General features: G+C 38.9%; 2 protein-coding genes and 1 long non-coding RNA gene across 7 annotated transcripts in view; 1 reads left to right on the plus strand and 2 right to left on the minus strand.

Moving 5' to 3' along the window:
• The first annotated feature begins 291 nt into the window (after positions 1 to 291).
• LOC121255572 (deaminated glutathione amidase, chloroplastic/cytosolic) lies at positions 292 to 5195 on the plus strand. 2 transcript variants are annotated; one of them, XR_005938795.1, is made up of 9 exons: positions 292 to 597; positions 1529 to 1665; positions 1996 to 2124; positions 2885 to 2943; positions 3601 to 3713; positions 3782 to 3874; positions 4016 to 4118; positions 4566 to 4754; positions 4796 to 4946. XR_005938795.1 is itself a non-coding variant. In XM_041155946.1 (9 exons), exons 1-9 carry the CDS (start codon positions 382 to 384, stop codon positions 4951 to 4953), a joined length of 975 nt encoding a protein of 324 aa, XP_041011880.1. In that variant the 5' UTR covers positions 294 to 381; the 3' UTR covers positions 4954 to 5195. The 2 variants fall into 2 exon arrangements, 1 of the variants encoding a protein (XP_041011880.1); XM_041155946.1 differs by having other exon boundaries at positions 294 to 597; positions 4566 to 4648; positions 4912 to 5195.
• Positions 5196 to 5336: 141 nt separating this feature from the next.
• LOC121255646 overlaps positions 5337 to 18857 on the minus strand; it is a 28706-nt gene continuing 15185 nt past the window's right edge. The window contains exon 3 of the long non-coding RNA XR_005938821.1: positions 5337 to 5348. This is a non-coding gene — a long non-coding RNA (uncharacterized LOC121255646). The remainder of the gene's footprint in view (positions 5349 to 18857) is intronic.
• LOC121255583 (restin homolog) lies at positions 6791 to 18566 on the minus strand. Of its 4 annotated transcripts, none has more exons than XM_041155975.1 (5): positions 18167 to 18566; positions 15910 to 16385; positions 13774 to 15754; positions 13387 to 13593; positions 6791 to 7391 (listed from the first exon to the last, which is right to left on the minus strand). In XM_041155975.1, the coding sequence occupies exons 2-5, from the start codon at positions 16278 to 16280 to the stop codon at positions 7074 to 7076; spliced, it is 2877 nt and encodes a 958-aa protein (XP_041011909.1). In that variant the 5' UTR covers positions 16281 to 16385; positions 18167 to 18566; the 3' UTR covers positions 6791 to 7073. The 4 variants fall into 4 exon arrangements, with proteins under 4 accessions (XP_041011909.1, XP_041011900.1, XP_041011897.1 ...); XM_041155966.1 differs by having other exon boundaries at positions 18163 to 18566; XM_041155963.1 differs by having other exon boundaries at positions 15910 to 18566.

Raw genomic sequence — 18857 nt, forward strand, 5'->3', positions numbered from 1 at the left:
TTAGGATTTGAAAAAGTTGAATTATTTATTTTATTTTGTGTAGAGATTTGAAAAAATTGTAATGATGAAGTGAGATGAAATGAAATGAGATGAGATGAGACGTTTCTTGAAAACAAATGAAGCCTATTAAATTAATCTTAACGATAGATTACCTTAAAGATTTTGCAAAATCCAGATGTCTAAACTCTAAAGAACTTACAAAAAAAAAAAAAAGAACCACGCTTGGGATCAAGGAAAGTGGAGAGAGGGTGGTAATGAATATATAGAAAAAATAAAGGATCGCATAGCAAAAATACCGAAGAAGGCCGGCCGTTGCTCGAAATCCATGTAGGCATTTAATAGGGCCCTTTTTTCTCTACCTCTGTAAAAAAAAAAACTGCGATGCCATTCTGTCTTCGCCTCACTTCTCGTAGTTTCACTCTAGCTGGTCCGATCACCGTGAGCCGCCAACCCATCGCTCCCCCGCACTTCCGCTTTACACGTGTGGTCGCCGCCGGTTCAGACATGGCCGCTAGCACAGTCCGAGTTGCCGCCGCCCAGATGACCTCCGTTAACGATCTCGCCGCCAATTTCGCTACATGCTCTCTCCTTGTCAAAGTAACTACTACTTTCGCTCCGAATATTCTTTTCCATATTTTTTTTTCTTCTTTTAATCGCGACTCTAAATTTCTTGTTTGAATCTCAGATTTGATTTTTCCTCTCTCTCTTTCTCTCTCTGAGTTGTTCGCTGTATTATTCTCTTAAGCTGATAAGCTTGAATTCTAACCTGGTTTTACGAAGTTTGACATGCTGATTCTGTATTGAAAATAATTGAATTTCAAGCCTCTCTTCTTCTTCTTCTTCTTCTTCTTCTTCTTTTCCTTTTTTGTTTAAATGTCAATTGCTAATTGTAAATTTGGGGATTATAAAATTTATAACTGTCCGTTGGGCCTGAGCGTTGTGAATCTGTGTATTACTTTGGCTATGAAATATCATAAAATTCAGAAATTAATGCGGAAAAATTTCGTGAATATTTTGTATGGGGAAGAGAGAGGGAGAGGGCGGAGGAGAAAACAAAGGAAGTGGGGAAAGATGCTGATGGAATTGGCGTTCCGTTACTGTTGACTGGAAATATAACGGTAGCACTTTTATCCGTACAACGGGATGTTTGTAACACTTCGAAATTCAGTGGCTCCGTGATTTACGGGCAGACCACACAGGTTTTTCATTTCCCTAGGCGTTATTGTAGACTTGTAGTGGCACGTGCACCTGGCTTTGTGTAAGTAACAATTTTTCTTCAAGTACATTTGTTCTTTTTTGTTGTATCATGTCCTGTTATTTTGTGTGCATTATTGTTTCTGATGTATAAAAGCCAACATTTTGCATTCAAGTAGATATCAACACTCTGGTTTTCAAGTATAACATCAACTGCTACTTTGTTGCTAAATGCGTGTGATTTATGAAGATTTTATACAGGATTTTAAGATCTGAAGTTAAATGTCTATAGCTTTTCTCAGTTTAATTTAAGAGTTTCTATCTATCTGCAAAGGAAGCAGCGTTGGCTGGGGCAAAATTGCTTTGCTTTCCCGAAAGCTTCTCTTATGTGGGTGCCAAGGATGGGGACAGTGTCAAGATCGCAGAACCCTTAGATGGACCAATTATGCAAAAGTATTGCTCTCTAGCAAGGTGGTAAACCAACCTCCTACTGTCTACCCCAGTCCTCCTTTCTCAGTTTACTAAAAATCTTGCATACTTTCCCAGCTAGAATCATTTTGATTTCCTGTCTTTCATTTACATTAATATGCAATTCATTTTTCTAGAGGTCTGCTTCACTGCTTAACTCTTCATTCTTGTTTAGCCTTTGCATTCTTGAAACAGTCTCATAGTTGCCATTGTGTTACTCAGTTTTTCTTTTTTTTCTTTTTTTTTTTCCTTCATGTTTCTCTAGGAGGAAGCAGTTGGCACCTTAGAAATTTGTGTTCCTGCAATTGACATATCTTCTGTCATGCACCACAGAGAGTCCAGCATTTGGCTGTCACTTGGAGGCTTCCAAGAAAAAGGACCTGATGATGAACACCTATGTAACACGCATGTTGTGATTGATGATGCTGGGAACATCAGAAGCACTTATCGGAAAATACACTTGTAAGATGATTCGTTCTGTGTTTCAGTGGGATTTTATTATAGTCTATAGAGCTTTCGTTATTTGTATTTGTGTTGTTTAAGAGAGCTATAAAGTTATGTTTACTCAAATACTCTGATATCTTTCTTCAACTTGGAGAAATGTCAGATTTTCCTGTATCAATGCTACAGACTTTATAATGCACACATGTTTGGTTTGACAAAGTTTTCCAGACAGTGGTTTGAGTTTTTGCTTTTGTAGGATTACATAGTGCTGTTAAGTCTCTCTCTCTCTCTCTCTCTCTCTCTCTGGGGTAATTGCTGAGATTTTTTTTTTTTTATGAATAACTAATTGCTGCGAGTAGGAACCACTTTATTGAGTCAATAGAATTAATCCCTGTTCTTTAATGGGAACTTTAAGAATTGTTCTTTTTTCTAGTGGCAGTGTTGAGACTCTGCCTGTCAATAAAGGCAATATTGAGATGAAACCCCTTCTTTGTCCAAGATGCAGCAGGATATATACTTCAGTGTGCATGTGCGTGTGTGTGTGTGTGTGTGTTGTGTTTGTTTGGATGTTGAACATGCGTGTGTGCACACATGTGAATGCATAGAGAGGTGGCAGGATCATTACATCATGTTGGAACAATATAATCTGTGTTCATACAACTTTCCTCAAGTTGAAATGCCAAATATTGTCCTGTAGCTGTGCTACTTGAGTTTATGATGGAAATGGTTTTATCAACATGATACATCTATTGAAAAAAAATTTCTTGAATGTGCTAAGGTTTGATGTGAATGTTCCTGGCGGAAGAGAATACAAGGAAAGTAGCTTTACAGAAGCAGGTATCTTTTTTCAATCCATGTATATCTTATCCAAATTAAATAAGCGATTTCCTTGTGTTATCCCTTCTTTGTTTTACTTCATTCGTTTGTTTTCTATAAAATGGATGTTGGTAAGTAAGCATGTGTTTATTTTCCTGTCCTTTTTATTTTGTATAGTTGGTTAACTCCATATGTGATGGTATCCTTTAGCCATAACTAACCCTGTGGGCTGTGATTACTGGAAGTCTAGTGGTTATTACCATTATTTTTAATGTGGTTTGCGGGGGAAAGTTAATTGTTTCTTATTCGCATTTTGTCCGTATTAGTACGTGTGAGCTTGATATATTTTGTTAGGCATATTTCATAACAGCCTAAGCTTTAAGGCACTTGCCCATTCTATTCTACTTTAGTTTTTAGTGAGGTCTTTGTTCAAGTTTTGGTGTCTCCTCATTCTGGGAACTATTTCGTTAGCATGTTTCCCTTTATCTTTTGGGATCCTTGTGCAGTTTGCTACATGTATTTTTGGGCTGGGGGTGTTGTTGTGTTTGCTCAATATACATTGTTGGACTAATTGTGAAACAGCTTAAGTTTTTGTCCAATTGGACACTAGATGATCTTTACACTTCCATAACAATTATTTTTTTCACATCTAAGCAACTAAAGCTACAATGTTTGTAGGAAGGGATATTGTTGCTGTAGACAGCCCCATTGGACGTTTGGGCCTAACAGTTTGCTATGATTTGAGATTCCCAGAGCTTTACCAGCAGCTTAGATTCCAACATGATGTGCAGGCATGACTGAATTTCTTAGCTTTGTATTTGAATGGGTTGTGTTGTATCTAACACTTATAAGTCTGCAGGTCCTATTGGTTCCCGCAGCTTTCACTAAAGTGACTGGTCAGGCACACTGGGAGATTCTTCTTCGTGCTCGTGCAATTGAGACTCAATGTTATGTATGTTCCATTTTGACCTCAAGTTGAAAGATTTTGTATGAAAATTCGTAGTAAAATCGAGTTCATTGACAAGTTTTTCTCGAGTGCCATATCATCCCTTACTGCATCATATGGAGAATTATTTGCTGAATGCATTATCAGGTTGTAGCTGCTACACAAGCTGGAATGAACAATGATAAAAGAGAAAGCTATGGTGACTCAATAATAATTGATCCATGGGGAACTGTAGTTGGTCGACTGCCTGGTAAGAACCATTCCCCTTTGTTCATTCTGAAGCTTCACCTGTGATTGATCCTCTACTTAAATAAGTAAAATTGGAGGTATAATTACTAAATGAATGTGTGATTAGCTAGTTAGTCAACTCGCCCTGTGGTTCTGGAAAGACGATGAGTTTGGCTCACAATCTAAACCAGACATATAGATTAACTAGAATCGTGTTCAAATTTTTATGTTTGATTTGCTCATGGGTGTGTTCATCACCTTATTCATCCTCAAAAATAAAAGATGATGTCTTAAGTTCTTAATGCTTATTTCTTGGAGCAACTGTCTCTTTCCCCAAGGCTCAGACTTTTATAGGGGAACTTAATTTTATAGAAATGCTGCCTTTTGTTACTTTCAGTACCTGTAGTACGCATGCTAGCATCTGCGGCTGGCTTAATTTTCACATCCAGTTCTGTTTCTCTGTTTTCAGATCGATTGTCAACAGGAATTGCTGTAGCTGAAATTGATTTCTCACTAATTGATTCAGTAAGAGCGAAGATGCCAATTGCCATGGTAAACTCTAAAAACCTCTCCCAGGAAAAAAAATATTTTTAATTAAACAGAGCCTCAAATAATTTTCAACTGACTAGATGATAAGCGAGTTTGACTTTTCTTTACCTTTTAAAACATCCTCATGCTCTGCATGTACCTTCATTTTGAGAAGGCAACTGGTTAGATTTGTGCACCACATGCATAGTTTTACTTTCTATTAAATAAAAATTTAGTTTATTAGATGCCTTTTTTTCTTTTGTTTCTAATTGAATGTCCTTATTCAGCAACGGAAGCCAATTGACTTCTGGAAATCAGCATCTCAATAAATTGTGGACCTGGCATATAAATCATGCATCTGCTGCCATCCAGGTGATATGCCAGAGCCATTTCAAGCTTTCGTGAACTTTTATGTAAGAAGAAAGAGCAACTTGCTTGGTTTATGGGAGATAATGTTACTTGGCGATCTGAATTGGCATAATTACCTTTGTCAGAGACTCGGCGAGCTATTAAATATGTATTGTCCCTACAAATGCATTTGTCTATACATAAATTTCTGGATTATTACGTTACACGTCGGGACTTGATTTCCTTCATCGTCCGGCAGTCAATAGGTGCGCTTCTTTTGCATGTTTATCCATTAGGTTTGTTAAATTCTTGTGTTTTCAAATTGGGAGGTGCAGCAGCAATAACACCACTTTTGTTTTTGTTGTCTTTACTTTGCCTTCTTTCAAAGTATGTGGGTGCTTAGTTCAAGTAACTGGTCTTTGTACTTTTCAACAGCCATGCAAACCATTTAGATCTATTTCAGTTGCCATGAAATGAGGGAAAATCTCCATCTAATTCCAATCCCTGCTTTCTTTGCACAACCTCTAAAAATGAAGACCGCTTCCGGCACCAACACTTGTTCCAAGCTAATCTCTGAGAAAATTGGCTCTGGTTCTGACGGCCTTTGTAATAGCCGAAACAGGAGCCTCCCAATAATCCATTTCAATCCGTTTCAATGAAGATGAAGAGCCTGCTGGTGTCCAATTTTTGTTTAAATTGTTTTTTACTTCGTAAGTTTGACGTAGTAAGTGCTTTCTGATGTCATCAGAGTTAGCTTTAATCTCTCTAGTCCCTATATTTATGTCTTCGTTTTCATCTTAAAGCATCTCCTTGAACAAAAGCTCAAACACACATAGATAGCCTTTGCTTTCATGTCTATTGCTATATGTTGGTTTAATTCTGTTTGCGAAAACTTCTCAGGTCTCTTTATCTGTTAACATTCCAATCGATTCTCTTGATTTTCTAATGCTCGTATGAAGTACAAAACAATCATCAGCATAAGCCATAACAATATAAAACTTTATTTTTATTCTTACCTACAGAGAAATATTAAGTTTTTTTATTTTCTTAACCAAAAATTATATTCTCAAACTGGTGTATACAACACACTTATAATTTGATTTGAAATATAAATTTCGAATTTTGAGTTTTACAAATAAAATCTTACTATTTAAAATTATATACTCTACATATCAACTTGAAAATAAAATAATTATTTCCGAATACTTAAAAAAGAGGGTCTACAGTATGATTTTAGGGGATTAACTACAATGTCCTCGACAATGGACAATCCTTTTTCTTTTTTAATTGTATAATGTATTATCAAAATTTTATAGGAATAAAAAAAAAGGGGGTTGGTATCTGAATAAATAAAAGCAATAGGACCATTTGGTAAGAAACCCTGAAAGATGGGCCTGTCCATGGACATCGATTGGTGACTTTGAAGAAAATAAGAGAAGTAGAAAACCTCATGTAAATATTATGGACTCTAAAGAGTCTAAACAGTGTTGTGTGGTACAGGAATGCCAACTCCATTTGGACGGTGAAATGAGAAGAGATGGTTTTAAATGAAAGTTGAATAAAATATTTTTAAAATATTACTATTGTTTTAGAATTTGATAAAATTGAATTGTTTATTATATTTTATGTGAGAATTTGATAAAGTTGTAATGATGATATGAGATGAAATGAAACTGTTTCTGTATCCAAATGGGGGCCTAAGCAAACGATGTCATGTCCGCTAAACTACATGTTTTTATGGTGGCTAAGTGCATCTTTGTTTCCTTTTTTCCCCTGCACAAACAAAGAATTTAACCAACACAAGGGGGAAAAGCATTCTTCCAAGAGAGATTCCATTGGATTCAAAAGCTACATCAGAAAGAGTTGCAAAGACATTCCTCTGGTATTGCTAAGTTCCAAAACAAACTAAATACAATTATGTGAACTGGCCAATCACAAAAGAATCACAGTATGTTTCTTTTACTCATTATCATAACCTTCACTAAAGTAAAAGGAAAAGAAAAGAAAAGGTACAAAAGAGCAGCCTCAAAGCACAAAGTATAGGACTATGAACAGTGTGGTTATTCACCTTAAAGAAAAATCCAGCATAGCTTTCTCGCAATCATTCCAGCAGAAAATCTTGCAAAGAGTCAGGGCTGGCAAGAAGGTCAAAAGGTTTTTTCCCTATGGTGTCTTTCAGGATTGTGATCTGACCTTCCTTCAGAAGTACGTCTTCATCAAGTGCCTCTATCTTCTTCTTCAATGCCCTAACCTCAGAGTTCAATAGCATGTTCTTCTCGCTGTATTGCTTCACTTCCTCCCAAATCAAATCTCTCTCTTCTGAAACTTTCGGCAATATCCCTCTCATGATCGTTAATTCCTTCAGAGATTCTTGGAGGTTATTTTCAAGCTGGTTTATGTTTTCATCCTTCTTCAGCATCTGTTATAAAGAAAGAAACTTTACTTTTTTTTTTTCAAGTCTGACAACGCAAATACTTGTAACAAAAAGTATCATCCCCATGAACTTCGCTGTTATGATCATGCTCATTCTTGGGATGCCTTTCTTAACTGCCCAGCAGTTGGCACCATAAAGCATGTCACCTGACTCATCACCATCCCCAATATCGTCACTATGATCAATCGTTATCCAGGAACTTGTTAAGAAATACTACATATACTTGTTCCTCTCGGTTTAAAGTACTTACAATTCAGCACTTCATAAGTTCGCTAATTCAAATCCTACAACTACTTGATTACATTTGATATCCAGAAGAATCCAGCTTATTCCAAAGCTTCTTTATTCTGCGGCATCTGTTAGCTTTTCTAACTAACATTATATAATATTCTAGGCCTATTCTGGAACTCAATCTAACCAAACAAAATCATAATAGTCTATGAAGGAAGAAGAAGAAGAAGAGAAAAAAAAAAAAAAAAAGTATACAAGTCCACGAGTTCAGCTTTCCTCTCCGTACAAGTGCGAGAATGGTGGATAGTTAGTTCTTTCTTTATATTAACGTTGAGATGGGTATTACAAGGGAGATTGGGATTGAATCTAAGCTCTTCTCTGTAGTGAGGGAAGGGGGCCTGGTCCGTATCATTGAAAGAGGTAGAAGATTCAAGCAGGAGCTACTGATGGGGCTGGGCACTGCACAATGGCTTGAGAGAGCTCTGAAGGATAGTGCAATAGGTGAAAGGAAGGATTTTTACTCGTCAACAAGAGAGGGTTATCGGTGTTTCATTGCTCAACGATGTTTGAATAAAAGAGGCAGATTTTTGGAGGTGGCAGTATACGGTGATGGGAGTCGACGCAGTTTCATCCTTATTCCAAAAGAAGAGGGGGGAGGGGGATGGAAAAGAATGAGGGAGGTGTTGAGGGAGGTTAACGGGGTGGACAGAAATAGAGATGGAGGTGGTGGGGATGTTCAGAGGAGGAAGTGGGACGATAAGGTGCACTAGAAATCTTACAGAGATGCTCTCTCTCCGGCAGGGGCCTTTGGGGGGTTGAAATCTGGTGCTGAAGGGGAAGAGTCTGATGGAGACGTGCACCGAGCCACTCGTCGTCCTTTTTGGGAAAGAGAAATTGTTAGCGATGTGCGGGAGTTGCTCTGCATGGTAAGGGAGGTGCAGGAGCAACTGGGATTTTTGCAAGGGGAGGTTGAAAAGGTGATGAAGTGTGTCGGGGCTGTTATGGAAAGGGATAATACAGGGAGTTTTGGGGGGGAGGGGGGTAGTTTTAAGTCTAAAACGGGGCATTTTCTGCCTGTATGGGATGCAAAGGGCAAGTTAGGCCCTAATGGGCCGTATAAGGCTCAGGCTCGTTTCATTAAAGGGCAAAGCTGTAAATATCAGGGGCGGGCTGTTAGGCCCGAGCCCAAGCCCAAGGCCCGACAGCAATGGAGGGCTCGTTCAAGCTACGGGGAAGCAGGTGGAAGGTTCCTTCGAGGCCCGTCGTTGCGCAGCCACCAAAGGGTGGTCGATCGGCCGTAGTCTTCATCGCAAAGTCATCAAAAGTCGCCGATGAAGGTGGTGGTGCAGCCGCTGGACGATTATTGTCAGCGGGAGATTTAGAAATTGCCGACAGTTTCGGAGGTGGCTCTTCCATCACCACCGTGCGTCGTCCCACCTCCGGGGAGTGCACAGATACCGCCGATAGAGCAAGGGGAGGTGTTGAGGCCCTTGCAAGCAATTTCGAGGGGCCTAGTGATGTCGAAGGGGATTCGGTCAGTGATGAGATTTTTCTGTTTGACAAAGAGAACCCCCAGAGGCTTATCCAAGTGTCGAATGATTTTGTTGGGGAGTTTGGATTGGTGAGTGAGGAGGAAAATGTGGAGGAACAACAGGATTCTCAATTGCAGCATCCTATCCCGTTGAAGTGTATGTTTCCAGACCAGTCTTGCATTTCAGACTGGGTGTTTAATACAATGAAGGATATTCAGGAAATGGTGGGTTTGAAGTGTGAAGGTTATGAGGAACAGTTCCTGACATTACTCACAGCCATCGAATCTGGTCATCAGCAACATAAGAAGGTTGGTACCAAGAAACAACGTGAACTCAAGAGGCTGACGTGGTCCATGAATTCTTAAGGCAGTTCCAGTAGGGATAGGACTAAGGGAAGGGGCTGTTTTATCCCAAATGAGACCAAAAATAATATCGTGGAATGTCCGCGGACTAAATGAGGCTAGTAAGTGTCTTCAAGTAAGAAACTTGCTGCGAGGGTGGAAGGCGGATATTGTTTGTTTACAGGAGACAAAGCTTAAAGTTATTAATACAAAAATTGTGAGAAGTATACGGAGTTGTAACATGTGGATTGGATATATTTGGCAGCAAACGAGGCTTCAGGAGGTGTGTTGGTGATGTGGGACCAACGAGTGGTGGAGAAAAGGGAGGAGTTTATTGGTTTATTTTCGGCAGCATATTCCTTTAAGAGTGTATCAGATGGTTATTTGTGGGCTTTTGCAGGTGTTTATGGACTTAATTCAGACAGTGATCGGAGTGTATTGTGGGATGAGCTAGCTAGAGTGCACAGTTGGTGGGATCTTCCATGGTGTATTGGTGGTGATTTTAATGTAACAAGATTTCCCAGCAAGTATTTTGGCAATAGAAGAATGCGTCCAGCAATGTCAGATTTTTCAGAATGCATTTTTTATTTGAATTTGGTGGATTTACCAATGGCGGGGGGCATATGTACGTGGGCCAATGATTAGACGTGGTCTTGGTTAGACAGATTCTTAATTTCCCCGGAGTGGGAAAGACAGTTTCCGGAAGTTTGGCAAAAAAGATTGCCTCGGTTGTGTTCAGATCATTGGCTTATCTTACTGGATTGTGGTGGGATTCAAAGAAGACGCCGGTACTTTAAGTTCGAAAACATGTGGCTGAAAACGGAAGGTTTTATGGATAAGGTCAGACAGTGATGGGCGTCCTATCAGATAGAGGGAACTCCTAGTTTCATGTTTGCAGGTAAATTAAAAGCACTAAAACAAGGGAGATCCAAGAAATGTAAGACAAGGGAAATCCAGGAGTTGGAAAGAGTACAAGAATCTAGGACCTTAACACAGGAAGAGGTAGCTCAAAAGCTAGTGCTGGCTGCAAATCTTGAGAGGATCGTTTTATTAGAAGAGATTTCGTGGCGGCAAAAGTCGAGAGAGTTATGGTTGAAGGAAGGCGATCGTTGTACTAAGTTTTTCTACAGGGTAGCCAATTCTCACAGGAGATCTAATAATATTGAGTCGTTGAAGATTGATGGAGTAGATTGTAAAGATGAGCAGAGAATTAATGATCACGTAGTTGGTTTTTTCGAACAACTACTCACTGAGCAGGAGGGTTGGCAGCCTAAGCCCGATGGGCTATTTTTTGACTCTATTAGGTCTATGGATGGTATCCGATTGGAGAGACCTTTTGAGGAGGACGAGGTTTTTGAAGTTGTGAGGAAAATGGCTAAAGATAAGGCTCCGGGTCTTGATGGTTTTTCAATAGGTTTCTTTCAAGCCTACTGGGATGTTTTAAAGGTTGATCTTATGAAGGTGTTCCAGGAGTTTCATTCGGCTGGTCATTTTGAGAAAAGCTTAAATGCCACTTTTATAGCATTGATACCCAAATCGGTTAGGGCCTCGGAGATTAGGGAGTTTCGACCCATTAGTCTTGTAAATGGGGTATACAAGATCCTTTCCAAGGTACTTGCGAATTGCCTCAGTGAGGTAGTGGGTAAAATAATCTCAAAGCCTCAAAATGTTTTTGTAAAAGATAGAAAGATTTTAGATGCGGTCCTTATTGCAAATGAGTGTCTGGATAGTAGATTGAAAGCTGGAACTACAGGGATTATATGCAAACTAGACATGGAGAAGGCATATGACCATGTTAATTGGGATTTTCTTCTCGACCTTCTTCGGAGGTGTGGTTTTGGGCAAAGATGGAGATCATGGATCAGGTGGTGTATATCTACGATGAAATTTTCAGTTCTGATAAATGGAAGCCCAACTGGTTTTTTTCACAGTTCTCGCAGGCTAAGACAAGGCGATCCGTTATCCCCATTACTTTTTGTTATTGTAATGGAAGCTTTAAGCAGGATGACCTCAGCCTTGGTCGCCAATGGGCGTGTGACTGGCTTCTCGGTTGGATCCCCAGGTGGGGGAATTACTAATATTTCGCATTTATTGTTTGAAGATGACACTCTTATCTTCTGTGAGGCAGACCATAATCAGGTTAGAGTATTGAAGGCCCTTCTACTTTGTTTTGAAGCAGTTTCTGGATTGAAAGTGAATCTGAAAAAATCAGAAATGGTGCCTATTGGAGGAGTTCAGCGTATAAGACAGTTGGCCAATATTTTGGGGTGTAAGATTGCTTCACTCCCGATGACATATCTTGGTCTTCCGTTGGGGGCCGCCTCGAGAGCGGTTTCTCTATGGGAAACAGTGATTGAGAAAGTTGAACGTCGACTAGCAGGCTAGAAGAGAATGTACCTGTCAAAAGGGGGTAGGATTACCCTGATAAAGAGTACGCTCTCAAACTTACCGACATATTTTCTATCTTTGTTCCCTATTCCAACTAGCGTGGCACTTCGTATCAAGAAACTTCAACGGGATTTCCTGTGGGGTGGAATAGGGGAGGAGTTTAAATTTCACCTAGTCAGGTGAGAGAATGTATGTTATCCTCTTTCTAATGGTGGTTTGGGTATCAGAAGTTTGAGAATTTTTAATAAGGCGTTACTTGGAAAATGCCTTTGGAGATACCATACAGAACCAGAAGCCCTATGGAAGTTGATAATTGAGAGTAAATATGGTGGCTTATGGGGTGGCTGGTGCACCAATGAAGTGAGAGGACCACATGGAGTGGGTTTGTGAAAACATATTAGAAGAGGATGGGGGGTCTTCTCTCGCCACACAAGATATTGTCTAGGAGATGGGACTAGGATCAAATTTTGGTTTGATACTTGGTGTGGTAATTGTGCTCTAAAGGTTCAATTTCCTGCGCTCTTCAGGATTGCAAGCGACAAGGATGTTTCAGTGGAGGAAGTCATGATGATAGTGGGGGAACAGATCCAATGGAACATAATTTTAGCCAGGCAGCTCATGATTGGGAAATGGACAGCTTTGCAGCTTTTTTCAGCCTCTTGTATTCATTCAAACCAAGTAACCAGCATGCTGACTCTTTATGGTGGAATGCTACATGTAAAGGTACATTCTCGGTTTGTTCATTTTATAAGTCCCTATCACAAGTGCCACCAACTCAATTCCCCTGGAAAAGGATTTGGAGACATAAGGTGCCTCTCAAAGTAGCATTTTTTTGTCTGGACCACTTCCTTGGGCAAGATCCTCACAACAGATAATTTGAGGAGACGGAGGGTGATCATCGCTGATTAGTGTTGTATGTGTAAGAAAGATGGAGAATCAGTGGATCACCTTCTACTACATTGTGAGATAGCTCGAGAGTTATGGAATGACGTATTTAGGAGGCTAGACTTGGCTTGCATTATGCCTGAGTCAGTGGTGGCACTGTTGGCTAGTTGGACAGACCTGAGAGGTAATCAACAGATCCAGGCCGTTTGGAAGATGTTCCCTATTTGTATCATGTGGTGTGTGTGGCAGGAGCGCAATGAACGGACGTTCAAGGATAAAGAGAGATCAATGGAGAAGCTTTTCTCTTTAGAACTCTTTGTACTTGGGCCATTGCCATTAATTCCAATGGCCAAGATTTCCATAATTTCCTTGTCTCTATGGCTCCTACGAAGTTAGGACACACCTTGTACTGAACATGACTTTTTGCCTATTCTTTTATTAATACACTTTTACTTATCAATTTACATCAAATAAGCTTTATCTTACACACACGTGGATGCAAAATCACATCGTAAAATAATAAGTTACATGTACAACCAATCACATATATATTACTGGGATTGAACATAAACTTTCCAAGACCGAGACGAAAGTAAGAATTACCTGAAGTTCAAGATCCTTCAACTTGTGACTGACAAAGGAAAGGTTATCTATTGCATTTTGAATTTCAAACCTGAGCATATCATTGCCTCTTACTGCTGTTGCTAGTTCTGCTTGCAACTGCTCAATTTCCAGCTCTTTAGAATAAAGCTTCTCTCTTAACAGACTGGTCAGCAAAGCTTCTGCTTTAAGCTCAGACCTTATAGCATCCTACATAAGAAAAAATAGCAACAATATTATCAATGGGAAAAAGGGATTTACCACTCCCAGATCAATTCAAGTGAACATATAAACAAGAGTATTAATATGCATTAATAGGTAACAAACAATAAATAACTTTGTATTAGGTGTGCTTGCTCAGAAATTTAACAACTTGCAGCACCAACTTACCTCTGAAGTTTGATCATTTGGTGTCACCGATCCATCAGCATCGACACACTGTGGCTGTAATTTAGAAGCAGGTGAAATGGACTTCTCATGCAACAAAGTAGACATCATCTGCAAACTCCTTGCTAGGTTCTCAGTTCCCCGCTTAAATCCCTGAACTTTCACCTCAGTTTCAATAACGAATTGTGAATCCAAACCATTCTTGATAACTTCCACACACTGCTTACCATCTGGTAGACGTCGGACTGCTTTCCCTTTAATGAATTCCAACATCTTTGAACATAACTGGGTGCTCTCATTTAGCATTGATAGCCCTTGACTCTGTAAGCAACAGATGCAGGTCCACAACTCCTTATCTAGCCTGAAAGTTATAGCAATACTTTCTTTCCCATTACCTTTTAAGCGGTTTAATAAGTTCATATTCTCATGTCGAAGAGAATCAACTTCAAGCCTACAAGATTCTAATTCCCTTCTCAAAGCAAGTTCTACCCCTGTCAACCTCATTTGTTCTGTCTGTAATTTAGCCACATGCTTATCAGACTTCTCCACTGTTTGATTCCCCCCAAGTTTTTCGCTAAAGCCTTCTCGCAAGCCATCAATTGTCTTCTCTTGTTCACAGCAAGTCCTTAGTAATCTTGTAACAGATCTATGCAACCCTTTGCATTCTTTCTCCTTCTCTTCAAAATTGTTTTGGATGAAGACCCGATCTTCTTCTGCTGCTCTATACTTCTCTTGAAATTCAGAGAGCTTCTGTTGTAAAACTTGGTTTTCCTCTTTTATTTCCTTCACCTCTGTACTCAGGTCCTTAAGTTGCTGCTCGGAATTTGTCACTGCGATCCTGCTCTCTCTTTCTCTCTCATTAAAAGAAGAAACTTCCCTTTGAAGTGAGACATTATGCTCTGCAAGCTCTCTAACTCGCTCACGAAGCCTCTGCTCTTCTGACTGAAATTTCTCAAGCTTGAATGACCAGTCACTCGACCTTCTATCTAACTCCTTTTCCAGTCCTGACTGCAACTCATTCTTCTCCTTCTCGAGTCTTCGGGTTTGAGACTCCAATTCTGCATTTGCACATCTGAGTTCTTCCCTTGCGGAAGCCCTCTCAGCCATTTGTGACTGTAAAAGGCTTGAAACCTCAAGTGCTAAGTTTATCCTCTGCTCTGTTAGGTTTCTAATTGTTTGAATCAACATTGATGCATCAAACTCACCATCTTGAATAAAGCTTTCTTGCTCAAGTTCTCCAGAAAGAAGGATGACCCTCTCCTCTGCTTCTCTGGATCTTCTTTGTAGTTCTGCATCAATGTCATCTTCAATTTCATCAGAATTCACATCTTCACTTGTTCCACCATGAAAATGGTTCCATCTTTGGAATCCTGAGTTATCCTCTACGTGATACGTGTTAACTGTTTCGTGCAGTTCATCCAACAGAGAACTTTTTTGGGCAGCCACATCCGAGCTTGAACTGAAGCAGCCATCCAAGGATCTACCATAAATATCCTCAATCGTAATTGGAGCATCAAACTCCTTTGAAACTGTTTTGGGGAAACCATTAGACTGGGAGAGTCTCTCAATAACATTCTTCGCAAGTCTCCTTGGAGATTCATGCCCAAATCCATTTTCTGCCCAATCTTTATGTGAGAACCGAAGACGGGAACTTTTAAATTCCCTAAATGAACAAGCCCTTGGTTTTTCTTTGATGCTATCTGCTGGTGAAGTAGGTGCTGCATAATGAACCCGTGGGGAAAGCCTCCCATTATGTCCAGCATAATTTTTCTGAGAACTGTTATTGGTCGTGCTTCTTTCCTGCTGCTGCTCTCCATCAATGTAGCGGTCCACAATCTTACCTGAAATATTACTAGAGCTAATAGATGACGAGTCATTATAGGTTCTAGAAGAACCAGGCCTCTCAGATCTGTGTACATTTTGAAAAGCTGGCTCTTCGAATCGTTTTGTCTTGTGTTGCCTCTCAGGAGTAAAAGTCCGACCACTATCACATAAAGGAACCCCGGTAAAGTTAGTTTCATGAAGCAAATTCTAAACAGGTTTTTCATGTGACATAATTTTTTAATAATGTCTTCAAAGAAAATAAGCTTCAGGCAACAAGTTCGGGTTCATATAATTTAACTGACCTAGCAGACTCACCGAGATAAATGATCACATTGCTGATGTAGAGCACTGCTGGTATTACTAGAAGGAGATCTATTTCGATCATTCAAGCAAGAAAAATCAGTTTGTCCTGGCCCATCACCAAAGGCAGCTGATGACAATGAGCGGCTCCTTCTAAGACCTGAACCGGTATTGGAGCTCTGGCAATCAGATGCTTGCTTTTGAGATTTGGGAAACAATGGCCTAGGACTCCTAAAACTATTCTCCGCTTTGTCATTATTTTGACTTCTCACGCCACTTTCCAATGGTTTCTCCCAATAAACTTGCTTATCTGTTGATGCTGGAGGAAACCCATTGTTGTTTCCATTGCAAGACGCAGATGATTTGAAAAAGAAAAACTTCTTCATGAGTAAATCTTCAGCAGGAATCGAAAACTAGATCTCATGAAAGTTTCCAGTATTTAGACGTGATCCTTTAGGCCAAGCTCTAAAAATGATGAGATCTAACTAAACCTGGAATAAACAAAAGAAAAATACAGATCCACACAACCATCACTGAGACCGCTAGAAATAAGGTAAAAAAAAGTGAACCAGAAGAGAAATTATAATAAATCTCTTTTTTGGATTTTTAACTTGTCAAAAAAGAAAACACATCTCATGCAAGCTCAAAAATTTGGATTTCTTTTCCAAAAGAAATATTCTAAATAAGAAAATTAAAGCATGTAGTAAGAGAATAATCATTATAAGAGGAACCCAAAGGACTGGTAACGAAATCAACAACAGAGTCTGGAATAATAACGTCCATATACTTGTCAAAATAGTAAAAAAAATTTGGGAACCAGAGTGCGCATCCTATCAAATTTTACAACATATCCCCTCAAATAGAATATCTTGAATGCCCAAACAGCAATCTTACTCTGCATCTTTTATTTTATCATCCTCAGCCACACCAAATGATGTAACACATTTTAAGTGACTTCAAAGATCAAAAATTAAATGAAAAGCTACTTAAAATATGATACATTAGCAGTGTGATTGGGAATAAAAAGAATCCAGGATGAAAAACAACATTTTCCATGCCCGAATAATATAAAAAAATATGAACATCCTACATATTCCAAGTCGCTAAACAGTAAGCATATTTACAGAAAAAGTTTAACAGACTAACAGATTAATTTGAAAAGACAAATAATATATCAAACCAACTCGAAATCCGTTGGTAAAGAAGCAAAAAAAAGGGCACATATTTAGAAGAAAAGTCAATAAGTTCAACCCATCACAACTTTCAGCCTTTTCATGGTTCACCACGCATTTGAATGCCAAAAAAACCTCAGGCATGCTTCCAATAGTAAAGTAGAAGCACCACACAGAAAATTAAAAGAAAAGTGGAATTAAAAAAACAAAACAGATTCAGGAAGTTCTTTATACCCTTTCTTGATGAATTAATCCCATGAGATAATCTAAAAAAAAAAAAAGATGCTGAATATTAGGTGAACTTCAACAAGAGATCAGGAGCTTGATATACAGTTGCCAACGACTAGTTTGACATACCAATTAAATATGCAATTAAAAAAAAAAACACAAAATCGAAACAAGATTACATAGTAACAGAAGATGAAGAAGAAGAAGCGTACGAGGAAAAGTTATAGCTCAAATTTCGGCAACGCCTTTGTTGCCGAAAATCATTAAAAAGGTTGAAAATAAAATATTAAAAAACAGAATAAAGAAACAGAAAGAATCTGGATAGTTTACATTTTAGAAAATAAATGTATCAGGACTAAGCTAGTGACCAAGATGAACCCTAAAACCCTAAAAGCCTTTATCCTAACTCTGACACTAGAATGGATCAAATGATTGAAGGCTTTTCGATTCCACAAGATCGAGGCATTCCCATCCTAATCCTCCTAGAAGACTCTGAACTCTATAATTTTTGCAGTTACAACTATAAAAGAATTTCAAGAAAGGTTGATGGCGAAAGTAACCAACCTCTGTTTGGTAACTTTGGTGGTTCGGAAAGTAATTGGAACAAATAACTGTTTTAAGAAATTATAATTTCAAGTTTATTTTCCCTCAAAAATTTATAAAAACAAAAGCAAAAACAAAACAAACAGAGTTGCATAAAGCAGGACTTACAAGTTCTACACCGAGTTTCTCTTCAAACGATCGAAAAATTTGAATCTAAAGACTTATCTTGTAGACGAAAGAAAAATAATAAAGCAACGGCAAAAAATTTAAAAAAAAAAAATCACAATTTTTTCTCAAAATAATTCGCAGTCTCGGAGTTACTAACCTACCATTACTGGACGAATGCTTCTCTTTAACGAAATTTAAATTTCAAAACAGGAGTCCAATTCAGACATCCGAATTATCAGGTATACGAATTTTGCTCTCAACGGCATTGAGGAAGCAAAAGACATTACGCGGCCGGCAGTTGAACCAGTGAGATTTGACGGCGGCAGAGATTTATGAAATTATAGTAATATATACGGGGTAACGATTTACAAAAATCGATGATTTTAATGATGAAGGAGAAAGAAATACAAATAAAGGATAGGGACAGGCACAAAGAAAATTTAAAGAGAGAGTTCAAAGTTCAAACACAAATCAGCTCCTCTCACTCCTGGCTCTGAGAGGGACTCATACAAGAGACATTAGAGGTTTTTTCGTCCGAAAATAAACGTTTCCAGAAAAAATTTAATAATAATTTTGATTCCGCGGATAAAGCGGAAGAGGAGCGGGGTCTGGTGAAGTAGATATCAGGTGTACTCGAATACAGGTGAACCTAAGCCCCAAGTGGAAAATTTAAAAATGCCGGCTCATTAGCCAAGGTTCACTCATCATGAAATGTCAAACTCTTACGGGACCGTTCATTACATTTTCCACGTGATGTAGTAATAATAATACACACGTGTAATGAACTGTCCCATAAAAATTTGACACGTCATGCTGAATTTAAAGTAGGCTAATGAGCCGGTATTTAAATTT

The sequence above is a fragment of the Juglans microcarpa x Juglans regia genome, chromosome 1D (assembly GCF_004785595.1).
Source record: "Juglans microcarpa x Juglans regia isolate MS1-56 chromosome 1D, Jm3101_v1.0, whole genome shotgun sequence".
In the NCBI taxonomy this organism is placed as follows: Eukaryota; Viridiplantae; Streptophyta; class Magnoliopsida; order Fagales; family Juglandaceae; genus Juglans; species Juglans microcarpa x Juglans regia.